This window comes from Archocentrus centrarchus, chromosome 10, assembly GCF_007364275.1.
Source record: "Archocentrus centrarchus isolate MPI-CPG fArcCen1 chromosome 10, fArcCen1, whole genome shotgun sequence".
Lineage (NCBI taxonomy): Eukaryota > Metazoa > Chordata > Actinopteri > Cichliformes > Cichlidae > Archocentrus > Archocentrus centrarchus.
Genome location: NC_044355.1, coordinates 12,311,280 through 12,339,202, shown reverse-complemented (window position 1 = coordinate 12,339,202; position 27,923 = coordinate 12,311,280). Strand labels below are relative to the sequence as shown.

Genomic DNA, 27,923 nt, shown 5'->3' with positions numbered 1-27,923 from the left:
AACACAAAGACAGAGATATCCTTTATTTAAAAATATTTATTTGAAGTAATTCACATCTGTATAATTCCAAGTTTCCAATGACAGCAGTACTGGCAGCACTTTGACACATTTAGGTGATTTTAAGTTGTGAGATATTGTTTGCATACAAATGCTGATTTAAAAAAAAAAAAACATACAGAAATACTCAAGGTGAAAACAATAAATCATGAAATATGTAAATATGATGTATAGGTCACTTTCTTCTTGAGATCAACAATAAGAGTGGGTCCCACAAACAACATTTCTGATTTCAAACAAGTCATAATTTATTAACCTAAAATGTGCAGATGTGCAAAATCTGTTCACAATACCAAAATTTCATAGTTTTAAGGTTAAGACAAAAAAAAAAGAGAAGAGATGGCTGCTACAAGTAGTCACCAAATTTTTAAGGCACTTTAAAATGATTAATAAATAATTGGACAGTTTAAAAACAGGCAGATCACAGATCAGCTGCTGGAGTTGGTCACTTTTCGCAGAGCGGCAGCACTCGCATTTAGGGGAAACTCACTGGGAAGAAATTCTCTCAATAGGAATGACAGGAGCATCTGTTATGTGAGTGGAGGCGGGTGAAAGATTTGATTTGAGTGAAATATACAGTGAAAGGTGAGAATCAGACACAATAAATGAGGCGTGCTGAAAAAGGAAGTGCTGATACTCACATAGACCAGGGTTTTGTTTTCCTCTCTGTTCTGGAAAAGATTGAAAACAGACTCCATGTCTGTCTTCTTCAGGATCAGAGCATTTGAATCTATAGTGAGAACATAAAAACCAACTTTAGACGGATTATTAACTCCCAAATCAACTGCACTGCTGTACTGCAGAAAGGCGTCACTTACATTTGGCATTGATGAGATTATGCGCTTGATTCCTGGTCTCGTCCTTCTCCTCATCGGTACGAGGGGGAGGAAGTGTTGCTGGCGGAGACTCCGGCCACTGTTTGTTAAGCAGAAGGTTGATGTACGCGGCCATCTGCGCCTCTGTTGGGTTCACCTTGTTCAGGAAAGAGTTCACTTTGCTGGAGAGGAATGTGCAAAAATCATGAGTCATTCATGGACCAGAATGTAACAAATATTTGACCTCCGAGGAGCGCGTTAGTGACACACTTACTTTTTCAAGATGGGCATAAAAGGTTTCAAAACAGCATCAAAGATATTTATGAGGATGGAGTTTCCTGTAAAGAGGAAAAGAGTATTAGCTTTGTCTTAAAGAACACATTAAAGTAGCACTATGGTGCATGGTTGAACTACTAAAAGGCTGAAAAACATCCAAGTGATTCGATACAGCAACATTGCTTATTAAAACAGTCATTAGGGCGCTCAATGCTACACTTCGGTACTGCACAAAGTGCCAAATACACGCATTTCCCATTTGGTGCAGCTTATGGAAGTTAGTGAAGGTGGCTGACATCCTAACGTACAAGCTAAAATTATGACTACATCAAGCTGCAGCTGCACAGATGGGTGTCTGAACAACATGTGGTGTACCACCACCACCATAAATTTGTAGGTTTAAACTATAAAAATAAGATTGGCTTGTCAGTTCTCTCAAAGGGTCTCATCAGTGTCAAACTGTAAAAAGATACAATATAAGTATCAAAGTATCAAGTATCAAAACATATTGATGAATAGATGTTCTGCATTATCACAGCTTTTATCATAAAGACTAACATATTTTTCTACTTTTGAACTTGATTCAGTTTATTTCAGTACAGGGAGAAAAAAAAATGGCTTTTCATGGGTGTGAAGTTTGCCTGAAGTTGATAATTCATCACTCAACATCAAGGCTGCACCTTTGTTTGACATTTCTTGTGACCTGCATGATGTTTAATCTGCACTTTCAGTGCAAAAAGGTTTTTATTATTAAGAACATCTTTTGTGAATATAATGCAGCATGGCTGTCAGCCCATCATTGTGTGAGCGTATGAATGCGCCATCCCTGGGTTTTTAAAAAACAAGCCACAATCTCACCTTCAAAAATAAATAAATAAAAATACCCCAGGACAGTTCATACAGTCCAAATATTCACTACAAAGGATGAACTTTCTCAGTCAAGTTTCAAGTCTCTACAGGTTAATTTTCTCCTTATACTAAAATGAACCAAAGCAGTTGTTTGCCTAGTCTTTAGAGAAATGCATTAATCAATATAAAAAGCTACAATGTGCTTTGAAAATGTTGAGTGGAGTACACACGACAATACAAAGGGACTTTAAACACTAAAACAAACCAGATATTTCTTTCAGCAGATCAAATATGGCTTTGGTCGCCTCCACCGGTTCCCTGTTGACTTGGCCCTTCAGAGCCTGGGGGTCCTCCCCTCCCTGCAGTGAAGCCTGTGTCTCCTTTCCTTTAGTCTTGTTCAGCCCACCAGACATCTTAAAACATGTTTTCTCCTTTTTATTGGACCTCTCCTGCTGCGAGCCTGATTCAGACAGGTCTTCAACACTGCTGGTTTTTGCTGAGGCCAGAGACTCGTGTGATTTATGTCGGCCAAGTCCTCTGAAGAACAATCTAACCTGAGAGGTTAAGGGATTATCAGAGTCCTCTGTTTTGTGTTGGGAACTGTTTTCATTTGAGGACTTGGTGTTGACAGAAGGCTGTGGATTAATTTCAGCTTCCTCAGGAAGTTCTAAAGGGGAATCATACTGGGAGATAACAATAGATGGAATAGTTGGATTGGTAACATCAGAGGCGCTACGGTTCTCCAAAGACTGAGATAGTGATTCTAGATGTGGAGATGACGTGTTTCCTTCTGGGGCTCTGGGCTGTAGGCTCAAGTTCTGCAAAGTAAACAAAACAATCACTTTGTGAAGGTTGTCCTCGAGGCACTGGCCTTTTTGGTACAGAGCAACAGAGTTGAAACTAAATAAATGTATATGTTGGTTCACTAAGAAATTTTTAAAAGGAGTAGTCTATCAATTCTACACAATGGTTACTTGTTACAAGGAGTGCTATAAGATAATTTTTGTGGCTCGAGAGGAAATCTGGGGAAAAAGAAACCTCAGTTATCCCAGTTTTAGCATTACACTCCTGTCCAGTTATTATGCAGCAAGTGCCTAAAGACAGATGCCATCAATGTGCATTGTGTGTGGTGTGGACTAAATTTCAGCTTCACTACGGGTGTACTTGCACTAGGCATAGCTACCATTGAGCACCGCTGTGCCCCATTCTACTCTCCTGCTGACCAGCTTTCACTTTAAGATGTGGACCTGATTGTGTATCAGTTTTTCTCAGCACCTCAACTTCTCTCTCACACACTCTCACACTCACCCCCTCTTACTCACACACTTTTGAAATACGCTCTTGCATAACACAAATTTCATAATTTTATGCATTTTGTAGCTTAACAGAAGAAGTGGTGGCACATTACTTAAAGCAAGTACTACATATGCAGATGTGTTTTGAAACTGGATGTGACAAGGGGGGCAGCTCTCTAGTTAGAGGGCACAATCCTCCTTTGTCAAACTTAGAATGACCAAAGTTTACAAACTGGACTTATGCATGACGCAAAAATTGTGTTTACAGAGAGTTCAAGTCCAAGAGCCTTTCCCCTAAAGATTTCTATAGGACTGGAAATCTTTTTGCACCTACAGGTATTGCTCCCTGATGGTCATTAGAAAGAATGCAGATTTGAGGAACTTCTTTTCAGACCCAGAAGCTATGACCAATTTTTTGTACTGTCTGTGGTCATTTCCCTTAAACGTGTAAAATGTCCAACTTTACAAGAAATGTTTTGGCAACAGATTTGGTCTCTTTCTGGCCATTTTTTCCCTTTGTGACAACTGTAATCAAGCTTAGGCTTAAGTTCAATAATGAAGATCTGAAATCACTCATCTGCCTACTTTCCCAGGTGTTTGGCTGCTTCTCTATTTTACATCACTCCCATTTTCTCACACTGGCAAACTCAATGCTGACTTCATCACCTCTAGTCCAATCATCTTTCTGCCTGCCTTCCATGAGCCAATCAGCCAGTGTGCTTATCTGTCATTCCAGACTCATTCATGCAACTCACCACCTCCCTTTCACCACCCAAGAGCTCCTTCCAAGCCTCCATCACCTGCATCTAGACTCCAGGGGTCCTGCCCTAATTCCTATCTCTACTGGGATTCCCTTCTGCTTCAGTGGGCCATCTTAGTCAAATCACCAAATAGCTAATTGTATTTCTTATCAATAAATCATGTTCAATTTCTCATGATGGTCTCTCCTCAATGAACTGGGGGTTAATTTCCATTTAACTCCACCCAGCCATCCTCTTGCCTAAATCAGGACCACAGAGAAGCTATAGCCTATCCCAGCTGTCATAAGATGAGAGGCAGGGTACACCCTCGACAGGTCACCAGTCTATCACAGAGCTAACATAGAGAGACAACCAAAGGTTTCACACCTATGGTCAATAACATTATGACCACTGACTGGTCAAGTGAATAACACTGATTATCTCATCACCATGGCACTTGTTAGTGGGTGGGATATATTAGGCAAGAAGTGAACATTTTATCCTCAAAGTTGATGTGTTAGAAAAATGAGTGTGAGGGCTTGAATGAGTTTGACGAAGGCCAACCTGTGATGGCTAGATGACAGATGATGTCAGAGCATCTCCAAAACTGCAGCTCTTGTGGGGTGTTCCCAGTCTGCAGTGGTCAGTATCTATCAAAAGTGGTTCAAGGAAGGAACAGTGGTGAACCAGAGACAGGGCCATGAGCAGCCAAGACTCACTGATGCATATGGCGAGCAAAGGCTAGCTCATGTGGTCCGATACAATAGACGAGCTACTGTAGCTCAAATTACCAAAAAGGTTCATACTGGTTCTGATAGAAAGATGTCAAAATACACAGTGCATCGCAGTCTGTTGTGTATGAGGCTGCACAGTCGCAGACCAGATCAGAACTGGACCATGGAGCAATGAAAGAAGGTGGCCTGGTCTGATGAATCACATTTTCTTTTACATCACATGGATGGCTGGACACATGTGCGTCGCTTATCAGGGGACACCTGGCACCAGGATGCACTATGGAAGAAGCCAAGCCAGCAAAAACAGTCTGATGCTTTGGGCAATGTTCTGCTATGAAACCTTGGGTCCTGCCATCCATGTGGATGTTACTTTGACACATACCACCTACCTAGGCACTGTTGCAGACCATGTACACCCTTTTCATGGAAACTGTATTCCCTGATGGCTGTGGCCTGTTTCAGCAGGATAATGCACCCTGCCACAAAGCAAAAATGATTCAGAAATGGTTTGAGTAGCACAAGCTTGAGGTGTTGACTTGGCTTCCAAAGTCCCCAGATCTGAATGCAACTGAGCATCTGTGAGATGTGCTGGACAAAAAAGTCTGATCCATGAAGATCCCACTTACAGGACTTAAGACGATCTGTTGCTAATATCTTGGTGCCAGACACCACAGCACACCTTCAGGGGTCTCGTGGAGTCTGTGCCTCAACGGGTCAGGGCCATTTTGGGGGACCAAAACAGTATTAAACAGGTGGTCATAATATTATGCCTGATTGGTGTAGATTCACCATTTAACACTGGCCTGTGGGAGGAGCCTGGGATACCTGTATCAAACCCAAGCAGGCCTTTTCATTTAACTCAAACATTTTAAATGTAATAATGCTCAAAATTAAAGCAAAATTGTGGGAGTGGTTATCACTATCCACTGCACTACTTTCAAGTATGGTAATGTCTAGTTTTAATACACCGTTAGCTGCACGAGTAATGACTGCAGTTGTAGACCGAGTAATTTATAGCCGTCTATGAATGTGCATCTGCTCAGTGAAAAAGGAAACCTAATATGGCGCAAACCTTGAAATTATGTTTTAAAGGTTATTAAGCTGGTGTTTTATTAAAAATTATTTTCCCCTTGTAGCCAGAGATTGCAAGTATTAGCATCACTGACAACACAAAGATGCTGTTGCTAAATCAGTAAATAAGCAGTGCACTTGTAATGTGTTGCATTGTTCTAAACTGTTGCTAAAGCCTCTCAGCATATTAGATTTAACTTTTTACTTTGAGGTTGGAATTCAAACACCACCTTAAATATCTTTAAAAAGGCAGAGAAAGTAGAATTTAGTACTTTCACACCACAAGAGGGACCCCACCAATCACCCTACAACTCCCACAGCACTTTCTCACAGCCTGGGTCTTATTCACAGACTTTGGTGATTTGTTTTATTGGTTATAATAAGGTTTCGTCACAACAAATGTTGAATGTAGCAGCACTCACCCCAGTAAGTCCAACAGAAAAGTTACAAGTAGGCTAAGGGTTTATTCAAATTATCCAAACTACTTTATTTAGTAAAACTCAAAGTGAACACTGTTTCTAATAATCCCTCACTGCACAGGAAAATCGGTTAATACAGATGCACACACTAAGTAAGTGTTAACCAGGAAGTCTCTCTATAAACCGAGAGATGTTTTCAACTGATAATTTGAGTAATATTTTTTTCCATTTGCCTTTGTTTTCCCTCTAATGGTGGTGGCTGTAGCTCAGGAGGTACTGATCGGTAGGTGGATGATTCAGTCCATTTACCAGTCCATGCCTCATGCCCTGTGAAAGCTAGGATCGACTGCAGCTTATGCTATTAGTCTTTATTTTGTTTATTTTATTTTTTAATAGGACATGAGGTTTCCCAGATGTGACATAGGTGTCCATTTAACCATGATACACTACACAGTGTATCAGCTTCTGGGCACAATCAATCAGTTGTGTCCAGAAGCTGATGTGGTATATTCCACACGTCTGACTGCTTCTGTGATCTTATCCTATCACACAAATTTTCAGCATTGCCAGATTTCAGAAATCTCAATGAAAGATTTTAATATTACCAAAAGTACAAAAGGCAAAACTCTGTTAACTCACAAACAGTCAAGAATGTCAACTTGATGAAAAGCACCAGCGAAACATTACCTCCTCTTCTTCGCCGCTGGGAGTGAGGAAATAAGCCAAGCCGCTGAGAAAGCCCCACACACCCTCATAACGTTCGTCTTCATTCAACAGTTTGTCAAGCGGGCAGAGGAACAGAAAAACTGGCTGAGTGTGGCCGATGAGATTATCGGAAACCAGCACCTGGAAAGAAAATTGACACAATGTTGAGGCATAAAGCCTTGCAGGTTTTATCTATAAACAAATCCGAGCCTTTTGGTGTCCCTCACCTGTAGGAATTGCTCTACTGATACTCTAGCTGCTTCTTTAACTTCATCGCTGGCTTCCACCTCCTCCAGCACCAAGATTGTGGGCAGGCTGGTGGAGTCCTGGAAAATGACAAGAGGACAAAAATGTGTTCTGATACTTTAAAAATGTCAAGACTTAAAAGTTCCTGGTCAACCCCACTGAAAATGTTTTCTATAAAAGTGCAATTAAATGTTATGGCTGCAATTAAAGCAGGGATTTATTATTCATTTCCCTGGCATCAACTAATTAAAGGACAGCAAGAAATAAACTGCTCTTCTCTAAACTAAAAAAAAAAAATCCTGACACTAGACAATATAATGTCTGTTTATTGTAAATCATCTGTTAATCTGTCCAGTATAAATTAACAACATACTGGTGGGACAAAGCTGAATTTACTTTCAGTGGGTTGTAAATTTCATTTCTCTATATTACTGTAAATGTGACATTTTGGTGTTTTGGACTGTGGTTGACACAGTGAAACATTTTCAGAAACAAGTCTCATGTTAAACCACTTTAATGTTTTGAGGAAATGAAACCCCAACCAACCTAAAAAACCCAAAAAACTAAAGCTGACCTAAAAAACCTAACGCTGGGTCTGCAGGAGTAGGCTTAGAATTGTAACCCATTTCCTCATCCACTGCATCCTGTGGTCATCAAATCTGTCTGAACTCCTCGTACACGATCAGGAGCTGAGCAACCAAACCTGGCACACAGATTATCTTAGGCCATCTTAGGTTCTTATCTATATCATATATGATGTTGTCATATTGCCTAGACCCACCTGTACCATCTATGCACCTTAGAAAAGCATATTATTATTTTAATGTCACTACAGTAACATTTCATTTTTATACATAAATCTTCAATTATGCATGATATATGAAACCTAGTAACCACCTCATAACTGACTCAAGTCACAGAACAAACAATACTGTAGCATAGGCATATACTAGTTAATATAATTGAAAATGTTCCTCCATGTTTTCATGCTGACATTTCAGCTGGTGGAAACACCTTGTAATGAATACAGACTGAACATGCACGTGTGGCATTTCAAAACAATAGATTACTCATTCCTGGAAACTGCAGCCTCAATCGTTCTGCTACCCAGAACTTAATACATGCACTGTTGTTCACAGCAGCTCCACCCCAAGGCCGCTTTGGCTCATGCTTTATCATGAGACAACACTCATGTTATATTTGCAATGTAAAATTAAATATAAAACATACAGCGACTTTTTCTTTTTTTACTTTGTCTTACAGTGTGCCTAATTTTTATTTTTATTTTAAATACTGTAATACATCCACACCTAATCTCCTATCCTGAAGACACTACCAGTAAAGTCTTATTATTCTATGTCCACATATACACTGAGTCAGAATTCATCTTATATAAAAAAAAAAAAAAAAAAGAAGTGCATTGTAAAGTTGATCTGAATTTAACATGAAGTTTCACTGACATCTTCCCAAGTTTCAGTGTTTTTGGTACAAGAGTGAAACTTTTCAGAGCCAGTACACAGAGAAAGGACTCAAAATAGTTGGAAGTTTTATTTGGAATGACAAAACCTGTCCTATAGACATTTGATTTGAGGACACAGCTTGCCTTATCAGTCACTCTGACGTGTACTTTTTTTTTTTTTTTTTTTTTAAAAGCCTTCACTAGACAGACATTAATTGAAACAGTGATTGGCATCATCTCACACCTGTATTATTATCTCATTTAGTTTGCTTGCTTGCAACTTGCACATGGCCATCCATCCATCTTCAGTCTCTCACAGCCACACCTATCCTAACAAGCATGTTTTTGGACTGTGGGAAGACACCTGAGTACTCTGAGTACTCAGAGGAAAACCACTCATGCACATGCCAAACATTCACAAAACAGGTCCAAACCACCCAGAAGGCTTGCACCAGGAAAATTCTTGCTCTGAAGTGACAGTGCTAAACATTGCTTCACAGCGCCTCCCTGGATGCAAAGTCAATGACTCAGATAATCATTCAATTCACAGAGGATCAAGCCAATAATTGAATAAATTCAACAAGACTATCAGAACCTCCCTAAACACAGTTCAGCTTAGTGAAAAGGGGGCAAAGCAAAGCCAATGACAAGGAAGTCTAATGAGACAGTGTTGTTTTTCCACTTTGACAAAAAACAAAAAAAAAATCAGTATCAAAAACATTTAATGATTTTATTTTAAATGCAGGAAACTCTCAATCAATGGCTTTAACTGAATAATAACAGAAGAATGAATTTCAACACTTATTTATTCTATTTATGTGCTACACTCATTGTCCACTGAATTACACCAGTTTAAATGCTCATTTTTTACAGAAAAGAGAAAATATCCAGTGAGCGGCAGTTCTCTGGGCAAAAATGTCTTGTTGATGTCAAAGGACATTGGCCAAACTGCTTCCAGATGTTAGGACGGCAAAGGTAACGCAAATAACCACTTGTTGCAACTAAGGTATGCAGAAGAGCATCTCTGAATGCACAACACATTCAATCTTGAAGCAGATGGGTTACAGCGGCAAAAGGCCACACTGGGTCTACAGTTCACATGGGCACACCAAACGTAACACCAAGAATAAAAGACTGGAAAACTTATACCTGGTCTGATTAGTCTCAATTTCTGCTGTCAATTCAGAATTTGGCGTAAACAACAAGAAAACATGGATCCATCCTGCCGTGTATCAGGCTGGTGGTGGTGGTTTCTTGACACACTTTGGGGCCCCTTAGTACAAGTTGACTATGTTCATCCCTTTATGACCACAGTGTAGCCATCTTCTGATTGCTGCTTCTAGCAGGATAACACACTATATGACAAGGATCAAATCTTCTCAAACTGGTTTCTTGAACCTGACAATGCGTTCATTTTACTCAAAAGGCCTCCAAAATCATCAGATATCAATCCAATAAAGCACCTTTGGAATGTGGTGGAACAGGAGATTCATATCATAGATGTGCGGCCAACTGCAGTAACTGTGTGATGCTATTGTGTCACTATGGACCACAATCTCTGAGGAACGTTTCCAGCAGCTTGTTTGATCTGTACCACAAAGATCCCCTTCAGACAGGCCTGAAGGGGATCTAATCAGTACTAACCCTAGTATTTCATAAGGTATATTATATAAACAAAGATTCAAAAAAGAAACAACTCAATTTTATCATTTGATGGGGTAACCAGTCTGTGGTGCTGTTGAACTGTACTGTTCTGTAACACGAAACTTAGTGCTTTAAATGTGTTTGTTTCACACATGAACTGTAAGAGCACTAAATCCTGAGCCTGTCAAAAATCATCGGTGGAATAAAATGATATTTTTATGAAAGCGGATGACCGTCATTATTTTCACACTGCTGGATTGCTTGCAGGACAACTGTAATAGAGTGCATTAATTTAAGATGTAAACTGGTATAAACTGTGCATATCAGAAGTCAATAAACCAAGTGAGCGAGAAAACGGGGAAAAAGAAAAACAAAAAACAAAGCTTCCATTCTGCCCATTACCTGCCATCTGTTGCGGAAATGTACGATATCCGTGTAGGTCTTCTTGATGTCCCATTGGAGGTTCTCGGGGCTCTTTTTTTCCTCCAGGTGAACAGTGAAGTTTAGCTCCTCATCCTCCCAGTCAGCCTACAACAGTTAAAAAAAAAAAATCCAGCTCAAACATTAACTTGTCACCCAAGGACAGTGTGCTTCCTATTACAAGGCCTCAGCAGACAGATAACAAGCCTTGAGGACTTTCCACACCATCACTGATATTTATAACTCACATTTGGGATGCTGACAGCCCAGCAGCCAACGCGCCACATCTCATAGGACAACTTGAATTCTATCATGTCCTCCTGGACAGCTGTCAGGTAGTCCTCCGTATCATCGTCTCCCTAATGGTGTTTGGCCAAAAGCAGTACTAAATCTGTCATGTATGGCAAATTATTGTCTTCATTTTATAACACTGCATTATGTGAAGCAGCCTCACCCTATCAGAGTGTTCTTCCTCCTGGAAATAAATGGAGCCCTCCCTACTACTGCTATTATCGTCGCTGGACGCATCTCCTGAATACGCCACACTCCTCAACAACTGCTCCTGCTCTGTCTTTTTCTTGGCTTTCCTGGGTTTCATCTTGTCCACAAACTTTGACCATCCTTCCTTAAACTTGCTGCCTGAAACAGAAAAAACAAACATTACATCCAGAGACTCACATCTTTTTTCCCCACCTTTATAGCAAAGTAATTTCTTTTCCAAGTATGTACATTTGTATTTGCATATAACAACAATGAAGTTGATACTGAATACCACTATGGCTTAAAATAGGCATATACTTGCATTGTGAAGAAGAGTAGTAACAGTACGTGCTAAGAATGTGTGAGAAAAAGTATTCACAAAACATAACACATGCTCAGTTAGGCATGGCAGCAGCACAAGCATGATCAGCCTTTCAATTTTATGATCTATGTGATAGCATAACAATTAAGAGTCCCCTCAGACTTGAATAATTGTCAGTGATTATAAAAGATGAGTGTTTATGATTCAACCATTGGTGAAAATATGTATATTTATCATATCACAAGGTTCATTATTCTGACATAATCAATTCTTATTAAGTCATCATTACTGTTGGACTGATCAGAGTTGCATGAAGACAGGGCAGGAATTATTTGGCATTCAGCTTGCTGTTTGTAATTAGCTGTCTGGACACACAAACTAGATAAACAGGGGACTAATTCTGCACTGAAAGGAAGGCTGGTAAAAAGAAATCATCATGTCACATAGCTCATAACACATTCATCAAACAGTTGTAGTACAAGACATTACACAAGCACGGTCATCTATCCTCAAAACGCCCACCACCCACTCCATCTGCCTTTTTCCTCAAGCGCCCCATGTTTAAAATGTTTTCTCGCAGGAAAACTGATAAAACCAGAAACCACATGTACCATTTTCCAGTTTCACACAGCTTCAGATTGAATAAGCTGCAATAGTTCGATCACAAAACACACCTCTCCTTTTACTCTTGGTCCTGGTGTTGGCTGAAACCCCTGTTCCATGCAAGCCCCTGCAGGGGGAGGAAGAAAAAAAAAAAAAAGAAAAGAAAACAGCCAAACAAATCCAGGTCAATTCCAATTTCAGACGCAGAAGGTGGCAGTTACAGTCATTGCTTTGAGGCTCACTATGGTTCAGTCAAGTCAGTGGGGTGCAAAAGATGACAGCCACTCACACATCACTCTCTTCCCCCTCGCTTTTACTCTCCTGTGAAGCCAGAGAGGCTTTTTCTGGGTCCGATCCACAGAGCTCCTCCACAGAGCTTTTAGGTGTCACAATGGCGAGCTGGCTCACCACCAGCTGGTTAAGATTATCGGGGTCAGACAGCCATGAAACCAAGTGTCCTAATCCTGAGAAAACAGCCAACATTAGTGCACAGTCCTGTGTGAATCACTAATATAGCTGCATTATCAGTAATTACGGTGCCAACAGCTGAATGAATGACTAAACATACTGGGAAATTTTCTTTTTTAGTGAGAAGCTTGAAATCACTGTCATCCCTCTGAATAAATATAACTCAACATCCACCTCCTGGTTAGCTGTTAGTTTAGTGTAACCCAAGTTAAAAATTAATAAAAAGCAAGCCGACCTCAAACCACAACCTAATCATCAATATCTGGCGAGGTCACATCATCCTCACCTCATTCCTGTCTAGCTGGCTGGCAAGTTGCTTCTAGGAAAAAGGAGTGAATGGACAGCAGTCTCAACCTCTCCAGTCAGCTGTGAGTTATGTGTGCCACAGTCAGACTACATTTTTTGCTAAGCAACTCCCACGAGAGTAGCAACTGTCACAGCCTGCTGGCAACACTCCAGTTAGCATTGCAATAACCCAGTAACGCAGGACTCCCACGCAGGCATTTAAAAACAGCTTTACATATTATATGAAAATGGACTTTGTTTTATTTTTGTTCTAATCTTGTATGAATTTTTCTGTATTTATTACAGGGGGGGGGGGTTTGCTGTTCCAAGTAGTCTTGATTAAAAGGTGTTTTCATTTAAAATATAACTTTGCTTTTTCTCATGATGAGAATTTGTTGTAAGACAAAAACAAAATCATTTATATGTTAATGAATCTGCTTTTGTTGTTTGAAAACCTTCAGTTTGTGTTTTGTGTTTGATGGGCAGATACCACTGAGCTACCCATGAATACTAAAAACCTGGATTAAACAACCTAAACCAACCAACTTTTTAAACTATGTAGTAGGAATTAGATAAAAGGCCCATCTTTGTGTTTTCTATTAATTGTGTTTTTGTGAAAAAAGCGATCATTGCAATATATCTTAAGAGTTAGATTGTGTGTCATTCTTGGCTTTATCCTGGACCTCTAGATCATCATTTTATGTGTAGGTTCAACTCCAAAAGGTTAAATATTAAATTCCACTTCCTACCACAGTTGGAGAGTTAGCAGGAGCAAAATCAGCCAGCAATCATATTTTGGCTTTGATAGGTTTGGATAATTCCATTTTTGGCATAAGGACCATATAGTAGAATCCAGCCACCCTGGCTTTGTCCTAGAGTACTGTGCAAAAGTCTCAAGCCACCCTGCATTTCTTTGTATTTTGCTTAAAAAATTGGTGCATCTGTTTATTGAAACATGCAAACATAAATGTAAATACAGTATATAAGGCAGAAACTAGAGCATCCACAAGTCCAATGAGCTTGAAAGTCAATATTTGTTATGACCACCTTTATTCTTTAACCTAGCCGGAACTCTCTTAGGCAGCTTTTTTCTAATTTCTTTAAGCAGTCTTCAGGAATAGTTCTCCAGGTTTCTTGAAGGACATTCAAAGCTCTTCTTTGGATGTTGGCAGCCTTTTGTTCTGTCTGTAAAGATGATTCTTCTATAATGTTGAGCTCCAGGCTCTGGGGGGGCCAATCCATGACTGATAGTATTCCAATGTATTTTTCTACCCAGGCATGCTTTTACTACTTTGGCAGGTGTGTTTGGGATCATTGCTATGCTGAAAAAAACGAATCTGTTGCTAATCAGATGCTTTCCATGCGTTCATAATTCCAGCAATTTTGACATGATACCCCAACATTACAGGCTGAAATGCAGCCCCAAACCATGACAGAGCCTCCCCCGTGTTTTACAAATGGCTGTAGACACTCACTGTTGGACCTCTCGCCTGATCTCCTCCATTCATACTGACAATGATTTGAACCAAAATTTTCAGATTCATCATTCCATAAGGGCAACATGGTGGTTAGAACTGTTTCAGCACAGCAAGAAGGTCCTGGGTTTGAATCCACCATCTGGCTGGGACCTTTCTGTGTGGAGTTTGTATGTTCTCCCCATGTCTGCATGGGTCCACACTGGGTACTCCTGCATCCTCTTATAGACATGCACTTAACCTTTTCAGGGGGGTGGGGGGCTGGAGCCTATCTCAGCCGCCATAGAGCAAGAGGCAGGGTACACTCTGGATAGGTCATCAGTCATAACGGCCAACAAAAAAAAAGCAACCACAGACACACCCGTCATTGAGCACTTCAGATTTGACACGTATTATTCAAGATACAACATGCTCAAGCACAGCCTAGGTGTTTAAAAGGTGTCACATCAACTCCTTTGTAAAATGAATAAGTGATAAAAGAAATAATACTAGAGTAAACGAGTATTCAAATTGTTACTGTGAAAGAACAGCAACAAATAACATTGCCAACTACTCCAAACTTTCAGTTCTGCATCTATGAGCATTTGCCAGAAATGATCTCTTTCTTACCACCAAGCAGCAGAGCAGAATGGACGTGCATATAATTTTTTAACTACAGCTGTAAAAATCGCTCATTGTCACTGAGCAACACGCGTAATTGCCAAAACCTACCCCACAGCAAGTCTCTCTCCGGATGAAGCATTTCATCTGTTACTATAAAAATGACAAAACCCTAAGGGGGGATTGGCAGATCACTGCAGAAGGAGCCTTCTTTTTATGTAACCTAAGATTCATGTCTAAGCTCTACAATGCCACTGACAATAAGGGATTACATACAACTCACACTCCTCAAAGATTTCATGGGAGGCTTAGTCCTTATATAAGACTGTTGCTTCAGAGATGATTTGATGCTTCCTTACCCTTTAAGGCAATGATCTCATTTAAGGCACAGCGGTTGACTTCTTGGCCCCAGAGAGATTTGGGAAAAAGGTTACGTACCAGAGCATCAGAAAACTCTCTGAGAACTGTAATCTCCTCTGCTCTGGAGCTGAACAAGAGCTGTCTAAAACAGAAAGCAAAAGAATGGGAAAAGCAACTATGAGTAAGCTCCTGATGTTTATCACCGCACATCTGGCAAGTATGTGATCTTAATCTTAATTCTGATGTGACACACTACTCTTTAAACTCCATGTGCCTGAGGAAAAACCTTAACTCCACGGTACAGCAAACAGTAGATAATTCACAGGTGATAAAATAATTACTGGAGGTATTTATAGAGTTCTGACACATTACTGAGTGCAAAGTGTAACCAAAGCTGCAACAGCATAAATTGTGAATCCTATTAAATGAAAGTGTAGTTTCACCTGTCAGACTGCTTCGCATTATGCAAGTGCTGGGTCAAAATCCGAATGAAGCCCACGACTGTGTGGGAGACATCAAAGTCTTTGGCCCTCTCAATGATGCGGTCGATTACAAAGTCAAACTCCCTGCTGAGCACCTGGTGCAGAGGCTGCTTCTCACACGGCTCGGGGACGGTGTACCACGGCAGAACCAGCTGAGCGTAGGCGCATTCAAACACTGAGGACAGCCAGCACAACACAAGTCGGTCACAAAGGAAAATTACATTCACACTGTGCTCCCATGTTCACCTCCTGAGCATCAAATTCAAGGGCTGCACTTTTTAGTAAAATTCAAGCTCAAACTTCTGAACAACTTTGAGGTCCAGAATTATTTATTTCAAAACCTGGCACACATCTCCGTGACAGGATTTTGAAGACTAGGCCATCTGGAGTTCATCTATCCATCTGTGAATTCCCTGAGCAAGTTTTTTTTTTTCCCACATTAACACGGTTTTGGTTACATATCAGAAACAAGCTGAGAAAAATCAAATACAAGTGTTGATGTGGGGCTCTCATAAAATCTCTCATTTAACATTTTCAGGGATTTTTGTGAATTATTGTTATTTAGCAATTCAAGGGCACACATACACTCACTGGCCAATATCAGTATCAGGTTGGACTCTGATTTGTCTTCAGAACTGCCTGAATGCTTCGTGACATGGATTCAACACGGTGCAGGAAACAGTCCTTAGAGATTTTGGTTCATATTGACGTGATAGCGTCACACAGTGGCTGTAGATTTGTCAAATGCACATCCATGATGTGACTCTTTCATTCCACCAGATCCCAAAGGTGCTCTGTTGGATTGAGATCTGGTGACTGCAGAGGCCACTTAAGTTCGGCAAATTCATTTTCACATTCAAGAAACTGGTTTGAGATGCTTTGTGACATGGTGTATTATCCTGCTGGAAGCAGCCATCAGAAGATGGGTACACTGGTTATAGGAGGATGGACATGGTCACCACCAGTACTCAGGTAGCATTGCCATGGCATTTAAATGATGCTCAGTTGGCCTTAGAGTACATAACATGTGCCAAGAAATACCTTGTATCTATTAGGGTGCCTAATAAATACAGAAATAAGTTTCAGATGATACACACAAATGAGCTGTCTATCATTCCAAAAACAACAAACAGCTATATATATATATATATATATATATATATATATTTTTTTTTTTTTTTTTTTTTTTTCCCCCCCATATATATTCATATACACATCCCACAGGTCTTTAAGGCCTGTAGAAACCTGAGAGACAAGAGAAAATACAAAGGAACTGGGCTCATCACAGACCAATTATCACCACAATGGATGCACAAAAAAGAGTAAAAACAACTGCTTTATGGAAACCTCCATCTTTTTATAGTCAGTGATATATAGAATCTACATCCGCTGAGGGTGTTATTCATCTTTTTCTTCCTTTAAAGCCTCTCCCTACTCTGTAACATGAGCTACAGCAGTGTCTATGCAAAACTGTTCCATCTGCATCAAGGCAAAACAGAAACTATAACCTGATGGCAAAACAGCCTGAAGTCAGGAAGAGAAGCCTGACTCAGTTCAGTCCTCATAGGCTGCTAACCTGCAATGATAAGTTCGACCCCCAACAAACTAAGTGTGAAAGACACGCTTCACCTTGCTGTAATGACCTCTTCACATGAGGATACTGAGACACCTGCGGCTCAGCTCCGTCCGGTGTGCCTCCATCAGTCAAGTCTTGGGCAACAGATTTCTGGAAAATAACACCATGAATTAAACATAAAATGTCAACGGAAGTAAAAACTATGGCATCAGTTAGTGCAAGACTCTAAAAACATGTTTTCCAGGTACCTCAGGCAACAAGTGAATATGCGTTTTCATTTTTTTTTCCTTTAATTTCAGAGCTCGTGTATGTGTGGAAACACGGGTGATGACCCTCATTACACCCTGATGTGGGCTTTAAATAAAGTTACGGCCAACAACCCTCGTCTCATTTGCTAATACATTCAAGGGTGAAAGGTTGCTGAAAGTTCAATCAGGTGATTCCGAAACGCGTCGCACGCTCACATTTTAAATCATTTATCATTTTAACTCGTGAAATCATTAAACGACTTTGATCTTGCAGCAGATGTTCACACAAACAACTGTTTCTCGTAACAAAACATAAAATGCGTAGAATACCTGAACTGTAATATCCTTCGTCTCTTCGTCCGTTTGCGTGCCGCGCTCTCGCCAGCTGACTGCAGACACCAGCGGGGTGGAAAGGTAAAAAAGGAAACATAAAAGGTACTGTGTCAGCGTGCGTCCGCAGTCTGAACAATACCAAAACAAGCCGAGGATTATGGCGACGGAGAAGCGACAGAGATACATCTTCTTCTCCTTTCTTGCTCTTTAAAAGAGGCTCATTTTGCTCGTATCTCTGACTTCGAGCTTAAGCGTATTGCATTCCGACAGAGTGCGCTTATTCGTCCACATCTTTAGCGCTGTTAAGAACAGCCTGTTTCCGCTCAGCAGGCGCTCGCCCGGCGGTAATAGTGAACTTTACCGAACTTGTTTAAAGCGGAGCGGTGATTGGCCGGAGGCAGGCCCCGCGCGCCAGCTATTAATTGTATGAGGGTGCCATCTGCAGGTGACACCTTTAACTGACAGCGAGGCTGCAATGAGACTACGTTCAAAATGATCTTTTAGTACCATTAGTTCCAGAAGTATTACCAAAACACAACTTAAACACGAAAATGATAATTGACTGATGATTTCCTCCTGAGTTCATTAAAGTATAAAATCATATTTCATCTATAATCTTTTATTATCCTTGTTTTGCCGGTGGGTCTGAAGCTGCAAAATTTCCAGTACATGAAACGCTCAGATAATGTACAAGCAGTGATGGTATAGTTACCTTGAAAAAGTAGTCCGACTACTGATTACTGATTACTCCTTTAAAAAGTAACTTAGTTACTTTACTGATTACTTAATTTTAGAAGTAACTAAGTTAGATTACAAGTTACTTTATTAGTTACTTTCAACAGCGGCCGGTCTTGTGCAAAAAAGTGATCGTCTGTGATTCAGATGTTTCTGTGTATTTTTATGTGTAATGTCTTTGCTTAAATTGGTAAATAGAGTCCAGTCAACATGATTTATGAAGGGCTTATATATAAAATGCAGAAATAACCTGTTTTTCAACAATCTTTAGGAGTCTGTGTTATTGTACCTACATTATAATCAATCCAGAGCTTTTTGGCCACTTAAAATATCTTTATAGAACTGTGATGTTATATTTGTTGTGATTTCTGCAGCCTTTTGAGCCAGATTTCTGTTTAAAAAGACATTTTTAATGTCAGACAGTTTTTATTTTGAAAAAAAAAAAAACAAATATATAAAAGTCACTTTGCCAAAAACTGAGTGCAGCTTCTACCTTGTGATAGAAATGCTGTTTCTCACTCAAAATGACCTGATATCATTCAAGTACCTTGAAACTCTATCTATACAGTACTCCAGTAAATATAAATGGTAGTTGGACATAAAAAATGTTTCATAAGTTTTATGAAAGCACTCAAATATTACTCATAAAAAGTACTTTATCATCCGAAGCAAGGGTGGGCTGGGCCGCATGACAAACTGGGACTGTTGTGACTGGGGCAGTTCAGTTTGATATTAATGTTATCTCTTCATAAGCTTATTGCTACAGTCCCAGTTTGACTCCTTGGGAAAATTACTAGAGTAACTAACTAGAGTAAAGGTCGTTGTTTATCACAATAAGTACTTTATTATGTCTTGCGTCTAAAATTGAAGGATAAAACAGACTTTACTGTGTTAGCTGGTTGAGGAGAAAATATTTTTTAACTGTGTTTTAAATCTGAGCTTTGGAAATAAAGGGGGAAGAATTTATTATGTTAAGACTGTTGTTCAGCCATCCATTTTCTTACCCAATTCAAAGTCGCAAACATGCATCAGATGAGAAGCGGGGGGTAAACCCTGCATAGGTCACTGGTCTATTGGCTTACACAGAGAGACAGACAACCCTAGGGCCAATTTAGAATCACCAATTAACGTAACAGGCTGGGCTGGATTATCCACTGGGGCATACTGGGCCCATGTACAGCTAAGGGCCCGTCAACATTGTAGTCTCTTATATATTAGATCTTAAAACCACATATATGTAGAATACAGTAGTCTGTATTTTACTTGCCCCCTCTCCCCTACACTGCTGAGGCTAGTAGTCTCCTTTCTGCCTTTTTAAAAAAAAAAAAAAAACTAATTCAGGTTGAAAACATTGCAGTTAACTTTAAAGTTGCTGAGATGTTCAATAATATGACAAGCAAGTGAATCTGGAGGTTAGCTGCAGTAACAGCTCACAGTCACAGTGGAATAATGACCCATGGGCTCCCCAGTGTCTCCCATTGTAGCCAACCTTTACATGGAGGAAGTGGAAAGTAAAGCTCTTGGTTCTTTCAAAGGGACGGCACCTAGCCACTGGTACAGATATGTAGATGACACCTGGGTCAAAATCAAAACCCAAGAAGTAGAAGCCTTCACTCATCACATCAACTCAGTGGATAAATACATACGTTTTACCAGGGAGGACACCAGAGATAACAAGTTACCATTCCTGGACTGTGCGGTGCTTATCGAGGAAGATGGAAGCCTCAACATTGAAGTTTACCGGAAGCCCACACACACAGACCAGTATCTCCTCTTTGACTCCCACCACCCTCTGGAACACAAACTTGGGGTGATCAGGACCCTACAACACCGTGCGGAAAGTGTTCCCTCTAAGGCAGAAGGGAAGCATAAGGAACACACACACATTGAGAAAGCCCTCAAAACATGCGGTTACCCCAACTGGGCCTTCATCAAATCAGCTAAGATGCACAGGAATGAAGGCCAAACACAAACTACAGAGAATGGGAAGGACAAGAGGAACAACATTGTCATCCCATATGTGTCAGGCTTGTCAGAGAAACTCAGAAGAATTTTCTCCAAGCATGACATCTCAGTATACTTCAAACCAAGTCACACCCTAAGACAAAAACTGGTTCATCCCAAGGACAAACCCGCCAAACACAAGATCAGTGATGTAGTGTATGCTGTTCAGTGCAGTGAAGAGTGCTCGGACCTCTACATTGGTGAAACCAAACAGCCTCTTCACAAACGAATGGCACAACATAGAAGAGCCACCTCGACAGGACAAGATTCAGCAGTACATCTGCATCTGAAGGAAAAAGGGCACTCTTTTGAGGATGCCAATGTTCACATTTTGGACAGGGAAAACAGATGGTTTGAAAGAGGAGTGAAAGAAGCCATCTATGTCCACTGTGAACAACCATCATTGAACAGAGGAGGTGGATTACGTCACCAACTTTCCCCTGCTTACAGTGCTGTCCTGAGCTCCCTTCCCAGACGTCTCAACCCCCATTCACACCTTTGTTCCAGTGACCTCAATAGGCCACAGGAAACAATGGAGCGGAGTCCTAAATTGGTTTCAACTGAAACCACTGATTAAATATGACCCACGCCCCCTTCACACCTGGGCACATGTGTTCAAGCACATGATCAATAGAGGGTCATAACCACCTCCAGGGGACTACGCCCACAGGGGTTTAAATACCTGGGTCTCTCCACCATTTGGTTGAGAACTGAAGAAGCCTTTCGGATGAGAGGTGAAACGTCTTCAAGAAACAAAAAGAAGTCCAGTCGCCTTTTTCAAGCTCCAGAGACTAGTGAATCTGTATTGTGGTGGTTACGTTTCAGTAAGGTACAGTGCTCTCCAGTTAGAACTATTCTGTGTACATGTATGTACACATTTCTGTATGATATGTCTGATTACTGAGAAAAAGAAACAAAAAAGCATGATTATCAAAACAAGTTGGCGAGGGTCCACCACATATTTGGGCCCAGGGCTCTGTACCTTCATGACCCAAGCATGTTCACATGCATGTCTTTGGACTGTGACCCGGGGAGAACCATGGCAGACACAAGGAGAACATGCAAACTCCACAAAGAAAGGCCCCAGCCTGCCAGTGGATTCAAACCCAGGACTTCCTTACTGTGAGGCAACAGTGCTAACTACTCAAGACTGTTTACATAAGTTCAGACTGAGAAATAGAGATAATTGTGCATTTAATGTTTTCTATAGATCATAAAGGAATATTTCTTCTTCTGACTTAAATTTCTTTATCCCTTTTAACCACAATTATCATCATACTAATGTCACGCTCCTTTCAATATAGTCAATACATCTTAAAAGAAGGATGTTGGTATGCAGCTGTTTTCTACTTTGACATTACTCATTCATTATTAATGCTGCAACAAAAACAGTCCAGTTTTTTAATTTAAAAAATATGCTCCATGTTTGTAATTTGCTTTTTGATTTAAGACCACAAGGTGGCGCAATCATTGCTCTTTCTTTTTTGTTTGTTTGTTTTGTTTTTGTATTGCCCCCCTTTCCGCCCCCTCTATTTTTTTTTTTTTTCTGCTTGCAGTGTAAGACCACTCGGTTTGATCTGAATATTATGAATCCTGCGATCAGACGAGGGGATGGTGATGAGGGTAACAGCGTAAATTCAGCTGTACAAAAAATCAATGTCTGGCAAAAGATCATTTCTAAATGCAGGTGAAGAAATAAGCCAACAATTACGAAATATGCTGAAAACCTTCAAACTACAGGAGGACATTCAGTGGACAAAAAAATTACCCACATAATGCTCTCAACATAATAAATTTTAAATGTACCAGAATGGTCCGTATAATAATATACATTAAAGCCAGTATTCTCCCAAGAGCATGCGCTAACATTGCTAGGAGTCTTTGTTTTTAGTAGGATCATGTGATAGATACGGGTAGATAAGACAGCCACGAGTGGAAAGCTCTGAGGTCATGATCCCGTGACGTAATTTGGTCTAACAGCTGAAATTACGCAACAGCCCGGCTGACAGAAGTTTATCATCACCCGGAGTAAAGGGTCGCTTCAGTGATCCGTGGACCTGCATGTGGGTACTGACTGTAACGTGTACTTTGCGTGCCCTCAGCAGTAGTAGGGAATGTAACTGTGTACTTTTACATAAACACAACATTTTCCACAGTATTTTTTTTTTCTTCAAATGTACACGTTCTTTACATTACAAAAAGAAAGTACTGCATATTTTTCATGGTTATAGTTAACAAATTAATGTGCATTTAAAGAATCTGATGAGCTTAAATGTCAGTAAAGCTCTAAAACTGATACATTAATGCCTCAGTTTTAGTTAAAAGAGAGAAAACACTCAAGGGGCATTTTTTCTGGATATTTGGTCATGCTATACTTCAGGTAATATTTTAAAATGTTTATATTTTTATATGAATTTTTACAGTGTTTTTACACTGTGGTAGAGCAACATTTACTTAAGAAGTTCTACAAGTGTGTAGAAGCAGCACGTGTTTGTGTATGTAATAATGTTGAAATACAGTTCCAGCAGAAAGGTACCAAAAATAATGAGAAGCTACTTTTGGCTCTCCCTTATTTACTAGGAGCTGTCACAGTCAGTAGCTCTGCAGGTTTGATTTAGCTGTTTTTTTCTCCAGATACCCTTCCTGACGCAACCCTAAATTGATTTGTTTTTCCTCCTGGGACTGAATCTTTCTTCTTTCTTTGCCTGTTAGGCAAATGTGTAAACCAATACACTATGGAGCCACTACTATGAAAAGTGAGAAATGGTGATAAATTCAAGTCCACCAATAAAATACATCTATTTTTATGACTGAGGAAATGTGCAGAGCACTTGTTTGACTTCAAGGAGCTTTAGCATATCTTAAGCCGTACAGACAGTGAGTAAAAGGTTGTGATCCTTGTTAAAGCTGTAATGGGACAGTTGTAAAGTGAGGCCTGCTGAATGAAGGATTAACTATGGGCTACCTGCTGAGAAAGGCTTTTAAGATTGGACTGGTGAAAACAGCATTAAAACTAATTTCTTTGGGTAAGAGGTCGAGTCCAAGACTTTGTGAATCACTGAAAGCAAGATTAGTCCAGCTGAGTAAATCATGTAATCTGTAAGTGCTGCTAAAAGAGTCTATGTCCTCCACTCAGGATCAGTCTGGGTTAAGTGTCCAAGTCGCAGTCATTGTGCCTCGTCAAGATTAATTTGATTAGTTCTGCTTGTTATTTTGGAAGTAAGTGATTAGGTTTGAGGGCACATCAATGGATCAAAGAGTGGAAAACACTAAAGACACGTCTCCAATGACAGAATTAAACTTCTGATGAACTTTAAGAGCTGCGCATGGTTCAAAGACCGTAATATTCTCATTCACTTGTATTAAAGCAGCAGCGACTTCAGACTTATGGAGGATTTCTGGGGTGTTAACAGTCCACATCACAGAGAGATTTTGAATATGCTGCCATTAATACAGAACCTGGGTTACAGACTTTTTTTTCCAAGTTTTTACTAGTAACATTTGTCAAATATCCTCCAAAATAAAACAGTTTATATCCATAAATGGAAGATGTTCAGACGGGAGCAGTTGTATTATGTGTGAATAAAGACAACTGACTAAAGCTGCCAAGTGTCCCCATGATCTCATGCCCAGCATGTGCTGGGATGCCACTGTTAGATCACAAACTGCTTAAATATACACATCTCAAGCTAAGTTTGAATTAAATTAAAAAGGCTCCACAACTCCCCCATATTTGGGCAGACGGCACAAAGACAGCAGCTGAATTTTATAGAACGGCCTGCCCACCCTGATTAGCTGGACCAGTTAGTACACTGTGTCCTGTCCTACACTTGTACACAAGCGACAATCATGTGCTTCTTTACGCATGCCAGGATCATGTATCAGGGGGAATTTGTGACACCCCCTTTAAATACACATCAATACAAGCTGTACACTCCCCTAGAAACCATCTACACTGTACTTTGTTTTAACAACCAGCTTGAATGCAGAGATCTGATTTAACACACTTTCATTTCACCTTGAGATCACTGCAGCGTGATAGTAAAAAACTTGTGTGTCAAACTGGTAAATGGTCAAATAGCTCAAGGTCAGAGTCCTCAGCTACACCAGTTGGGAGTCAGAAGAAGCTTGGCAGGAGATAAAAGTATATTTAGAAGGTTCGAATAATCCACCTTACAACAGGTAATCCTGGAGGAAGTCACTTGTGCAAATGTTCTGCTTAAATATCAATAAATGCACAGGAGACTGTTAAAGCTAATGACTTTCTGCATATCATTTTTCTGCGAGCACGTCTCGGCTAAAATATTGTCAACGTTCACAGTTGATTTTGGCGCCCCCCCAACTACAACCTGCAGCTCTAAGATTACATTTCACACAAAGAGGCAGGCCAAATATCTTCCTCAAACGTCATGGCTGAGGATACACGCAGCCAGGAAACTCAGTCACTCTGTCATGTGCACTTAGATGTCATTACACTTCAAAAGCAGGCAGGAGAGTCACTCTGTAGGTTGCCTTTATTTCTTGTTTACTGGCAAGGTTCCTGTGTTCAGGGAATGACATTCTGGTGAAAGGCAAAACAAAAAAGAAAAGAGATGGGCCAAGAGAAGAGTGCATAACATATTCTCCCGGTACAACTAGTAGAAAATACTAGTTGGTCCCTATAAATATATCTCAGCATTTAAGTCCTTTGAAATGTACAAGATATGTTACAGTTAAACTTCACAACATGAAAAGTGAACATACAAAAACATCTTAGATGTATTTCTTAAGCTCGTCATACAAGACAAGCACAAAGGCACCACCCATGCCTCTGAGCACGTTAGACCAGGCTCCCTTGAAGAAGGCCTTGCCACCCTCATCACGGGCAATTTTCCTCCAGCAGTCAAGGGTTCCCGTGTACATGATGTCAGCTAAAGGGGGAAAACAGAATTATAGAGATGTTACAAACTCATTTAAGTTAAAACAGTGTGGGAAAAAAAAGGGGAAGTTATACTTTGATTATGTGCATGTTTCTTTTTTACCTCCTTTACGTCCAGACTGCATCATCATACGACGACGGACAGTGTCGAAGGGGTAGGACACAAGACCGGCAACGGCAGTCACAGTCTGAGCAATCATCCAGCTCACTACAATGTGTGTGTTCTTGGGGTCTGGAAGCATGCCTGTAAGAGAAATGTCAGACGGTAAGATTAAAAGACAAGTCAGTCTACTGTGCAGAGAGACATCAAGCTTTGCAATGTCTCACAATGAACACTCACCCTTTGCGGTGTCGTAGACGCCAAAGTAAGCAGCTCTGTAGATGATAATGCCTTGCACTGAAACATTGAAACCCTGGTACAGACCCCTAAGGCCATCAGACCTGAAGATCTTCACCAAGCAGTCACCCAGACCTTTGAACTCACGCTCGTGACCTGCTTTGCCGACGTCAGCGGCGAGACGTGTTCTGGCGAAGTCGAGGGGATAGACAAAACAGAGAGAGGTAGCTCCGGCAGCACCGCCGGATGCGAGGTTACCCGCAAAGTATCTCCAGAACTGTGTGCGCTTGTCCACGCCGTCGAGGAAAATCTTCTTGTACTTGTCCTTGAAAGCAAAGTTGAGGGCCTGAGTGGGGAAGTATCGGATGACATTGGCCAGATTCCCTCTCCAGAAAGAGAGGAAGCCCTGCTCTTTAGGGATACGAATGACACAGTCGATGATGCCCTTGTACTGCTTGTCGACCGCAATCTGTTTGCTGGCATGTTGTACCTGTAAACAAAGCAGAGACACTGCGGTATATCAGAGGCAGTAAAGTGAACTTCATCCTATTCTGTTTCCTCTTCAAGTGTTCACCCATTCACCTCCTGAAATGGACAAACTGGGAGATTCCTGTTATCGTAATGAGTCAGCCACAATCCCCTTGATGTGCAGTACAGCAACCCTTTCATTCAACAATTCACAGCCCCGCCCCCTGCTACTGCTGCTGCTGCTGGTGCTGCTGCTGATCTCAGGCCCAATGCAGCAGTGAAGCGCCATGGCGCAAACCATGCTGTGACCTTGGCTGCTTGATGTCAAGCCAAACTAATCACCTGTCATGATAGCAGAGTACTTTTAAACACCGCAGTAGTACTAGATCTTCACACTTGCCTGTTATAACGGTTCATTTTTATGCTTGGCCCGCCTGCAAGCATTCAGGCCGGCGTATTACGTAACAAGTCTGATACGCCTCGATTATTCTCATTCCGCATCTGTGCCTGCACCAAACTCTGACAGAGCCGCTCAGATTTACTATTTATAGCTCACTTTCTACTCCTGACAATCCAGCATATTTCTATTTTAATATCTCCCACATGCATCTTAACAATTTCCCCTCCATACAAAACAACAACAAAAAAGCTGCAAATGACCAACGTCAGTATTCAACATGCAACAGCCGACTGACATCTATAATTACAGTGTCATTAGGATGTCAGGTGTTTGCACAGGGATATGAACAGTTATCACTCACCTGGAGAAGAAGCTTGACTCTCTCGATGGGAGCTACAGCTGTTTTAGAGATAGCAGCGGCAATACCACCAGCCAAGAAGTCCTTGGCGAAGGAAATAGCTTGTTCACTCATCTTCAGATGCTATCAGCCGCCGTCCAGATACTTGGTTTGAGGGGTTGAAATGGCCGAATCCTACCTAGAACTGAGGGGATTTAAGGGGACTGAACGCGAGAAAAAACGTGAACTTCGATTCTCATTTGCGATTGGCCGACTCTGTGAGTAGTGGGCGGCGCTAAACGATGACCTTCGATTCAGATTTGGAGCTTTCCTTGTCACTCAGACAAATTGAGGCACAAGATTTGCCCCACATGAGAAAAAGTTTATAAATGACTTAAGTTTTGAAGCGTCGACAAAGTCACATATGAACAGAAGAGAGAGGCGCTGTTATGGTGTTAAACTATTGTGATTATTATTTAAATTAAGCTCAAGGTCGTGTCAAATGTCACTCTGGAGCAGATGAGGCCTCACAACTATGGTAGGTAAAGGTCATCCCAGCTGTTAATGTCCTTTGGCTGCCACCCAGTTGCCCACGTGAGCTTACGTGATTCAATCACCTGACTGATTTCACTCTGACCCTGAGCACACAAACCTTTAAACCAAATAATTTTGCCTAAAACAAATTATCACTACATACAAGGTAGGTGGTGGAAGAGTTAATCAGATCTTCTAGTACAATAATCAAAGTGAAAGTGCAGAAAT

General features: G+C 40.7%; 2 protein-coding genes across 2 annotated transcripts; both read right to left on the bottom strand.

The window, feature by feature from the left end:
• Positions 1-60: 60 nt before the first annotated feature.
• LOC115786460 (uncharacterized) lies at positions 61-18,349 on the bottom strand. The gene is made up of 16 exons (XM_030738612.1): positions 17,960-18,349; positions 17,435-17,531; positions 15,767-15,980; positions 15,323-15,465; positions 12,425-12,599; positions 12,207-12,262; positions 11,185-11,369; positions 10,979-11,089; positions 10,713-10,838; positions 7,189-7,287; positions 6,944-7,102; positions 2,263-2,815; positions 1,147-1,210; positions 876-1,054; positions 699-787; positions 61-584 (listed from the first exon to the last, which is right to left on the bottom strand). The coding sequence occupies exons 1-16, from the start codon at positions 18,146-18,148 to the stop codon at positions 486-488; spliced, it is 2,538 nt and encodes an 845-aa protein (XP_030594472.1). The 5' UTR covers positions 18,149-18,349; the 3' UTR covers positions 61-485.
• A 6,848-nt stretch (positions 18,350-25,197) lies between these two features.
• On the bottom strand, positions 25,198-27,382 carry LOC115787500 (ADP/ATP translocase 3). The gene is made up of 4 exons (XM_030740245.1): positions 27,186-27,382; positions 25,960-26,446; positions 25,723-25,863; positions 25,198-25,611 (listed from the first exon to the last, which is right to left on the bottom strand). Exons 1-4 carry the CDS (start codon positions 27,294-27,296, stop codon positions 25,454-25,456), a joined length of 897 nt encoding a protein of 298 aa, XP_030596105.1. The 5' UTR covers positions 27,297-27,382; the 3' UTR covers positions 25,198-25,453.
• Between the last annotated feature and the right edge of the window lie 541 nt (positions 27,383-27,923).

What these genes read in the sequence shown, in the direction of transcription:
- LOC115786460 (XM_030738612.1), bottom strand. Translation starts at nt 18,148, where the DNA reads ATGTATCTCTGTCGCTTCTCCGTCGCCATAATCCTCGGCTTGTTTTGG. An exon ending in AATGCGAAGCAGTCTGACAG is followed by an intron (nt 15,466 to 15,766) that starts GTGAAACTACAC and finishes TTTCTGTTTTAG; the next exon opens with ACAGCTCTTGTTCAGCTCCA. An exon ending in TAATCTCATCAATGCCAAAT is followed by an intron (nt 788 to 875) that starts GTAAGTGACGCC and finishes TTCTCACTATAG; the next exon opens with ATTCAAATGCTCTGATCCTG.
- LOC115787500 (XM_030740245.1), bottom strand. Translation starts at nt 27,296, where the DNA reads ATGAGTGAACAAGCTATTTCCTTCGCCAAGGACTTCTTGGCTGGTGGT. An exon ending in GAGTCAAGCTTCTTCTCCAG is followed by an intron (nt 26,447 to 27,185) that starts GTGAGTGATAAC and finishes CTTTGTTTACAG; the next exon opens with GTACAACATGCCAGCAAACA. An exon ending in CGTCTACGACACCGCAAAGG is followed by an intron (nt 25,864 to 25,959) that starts GTGAGTGTTCAT and finishes TTTCTCTTACAG; the next exon opens with GCATGCTTCCAGACCCCAAG.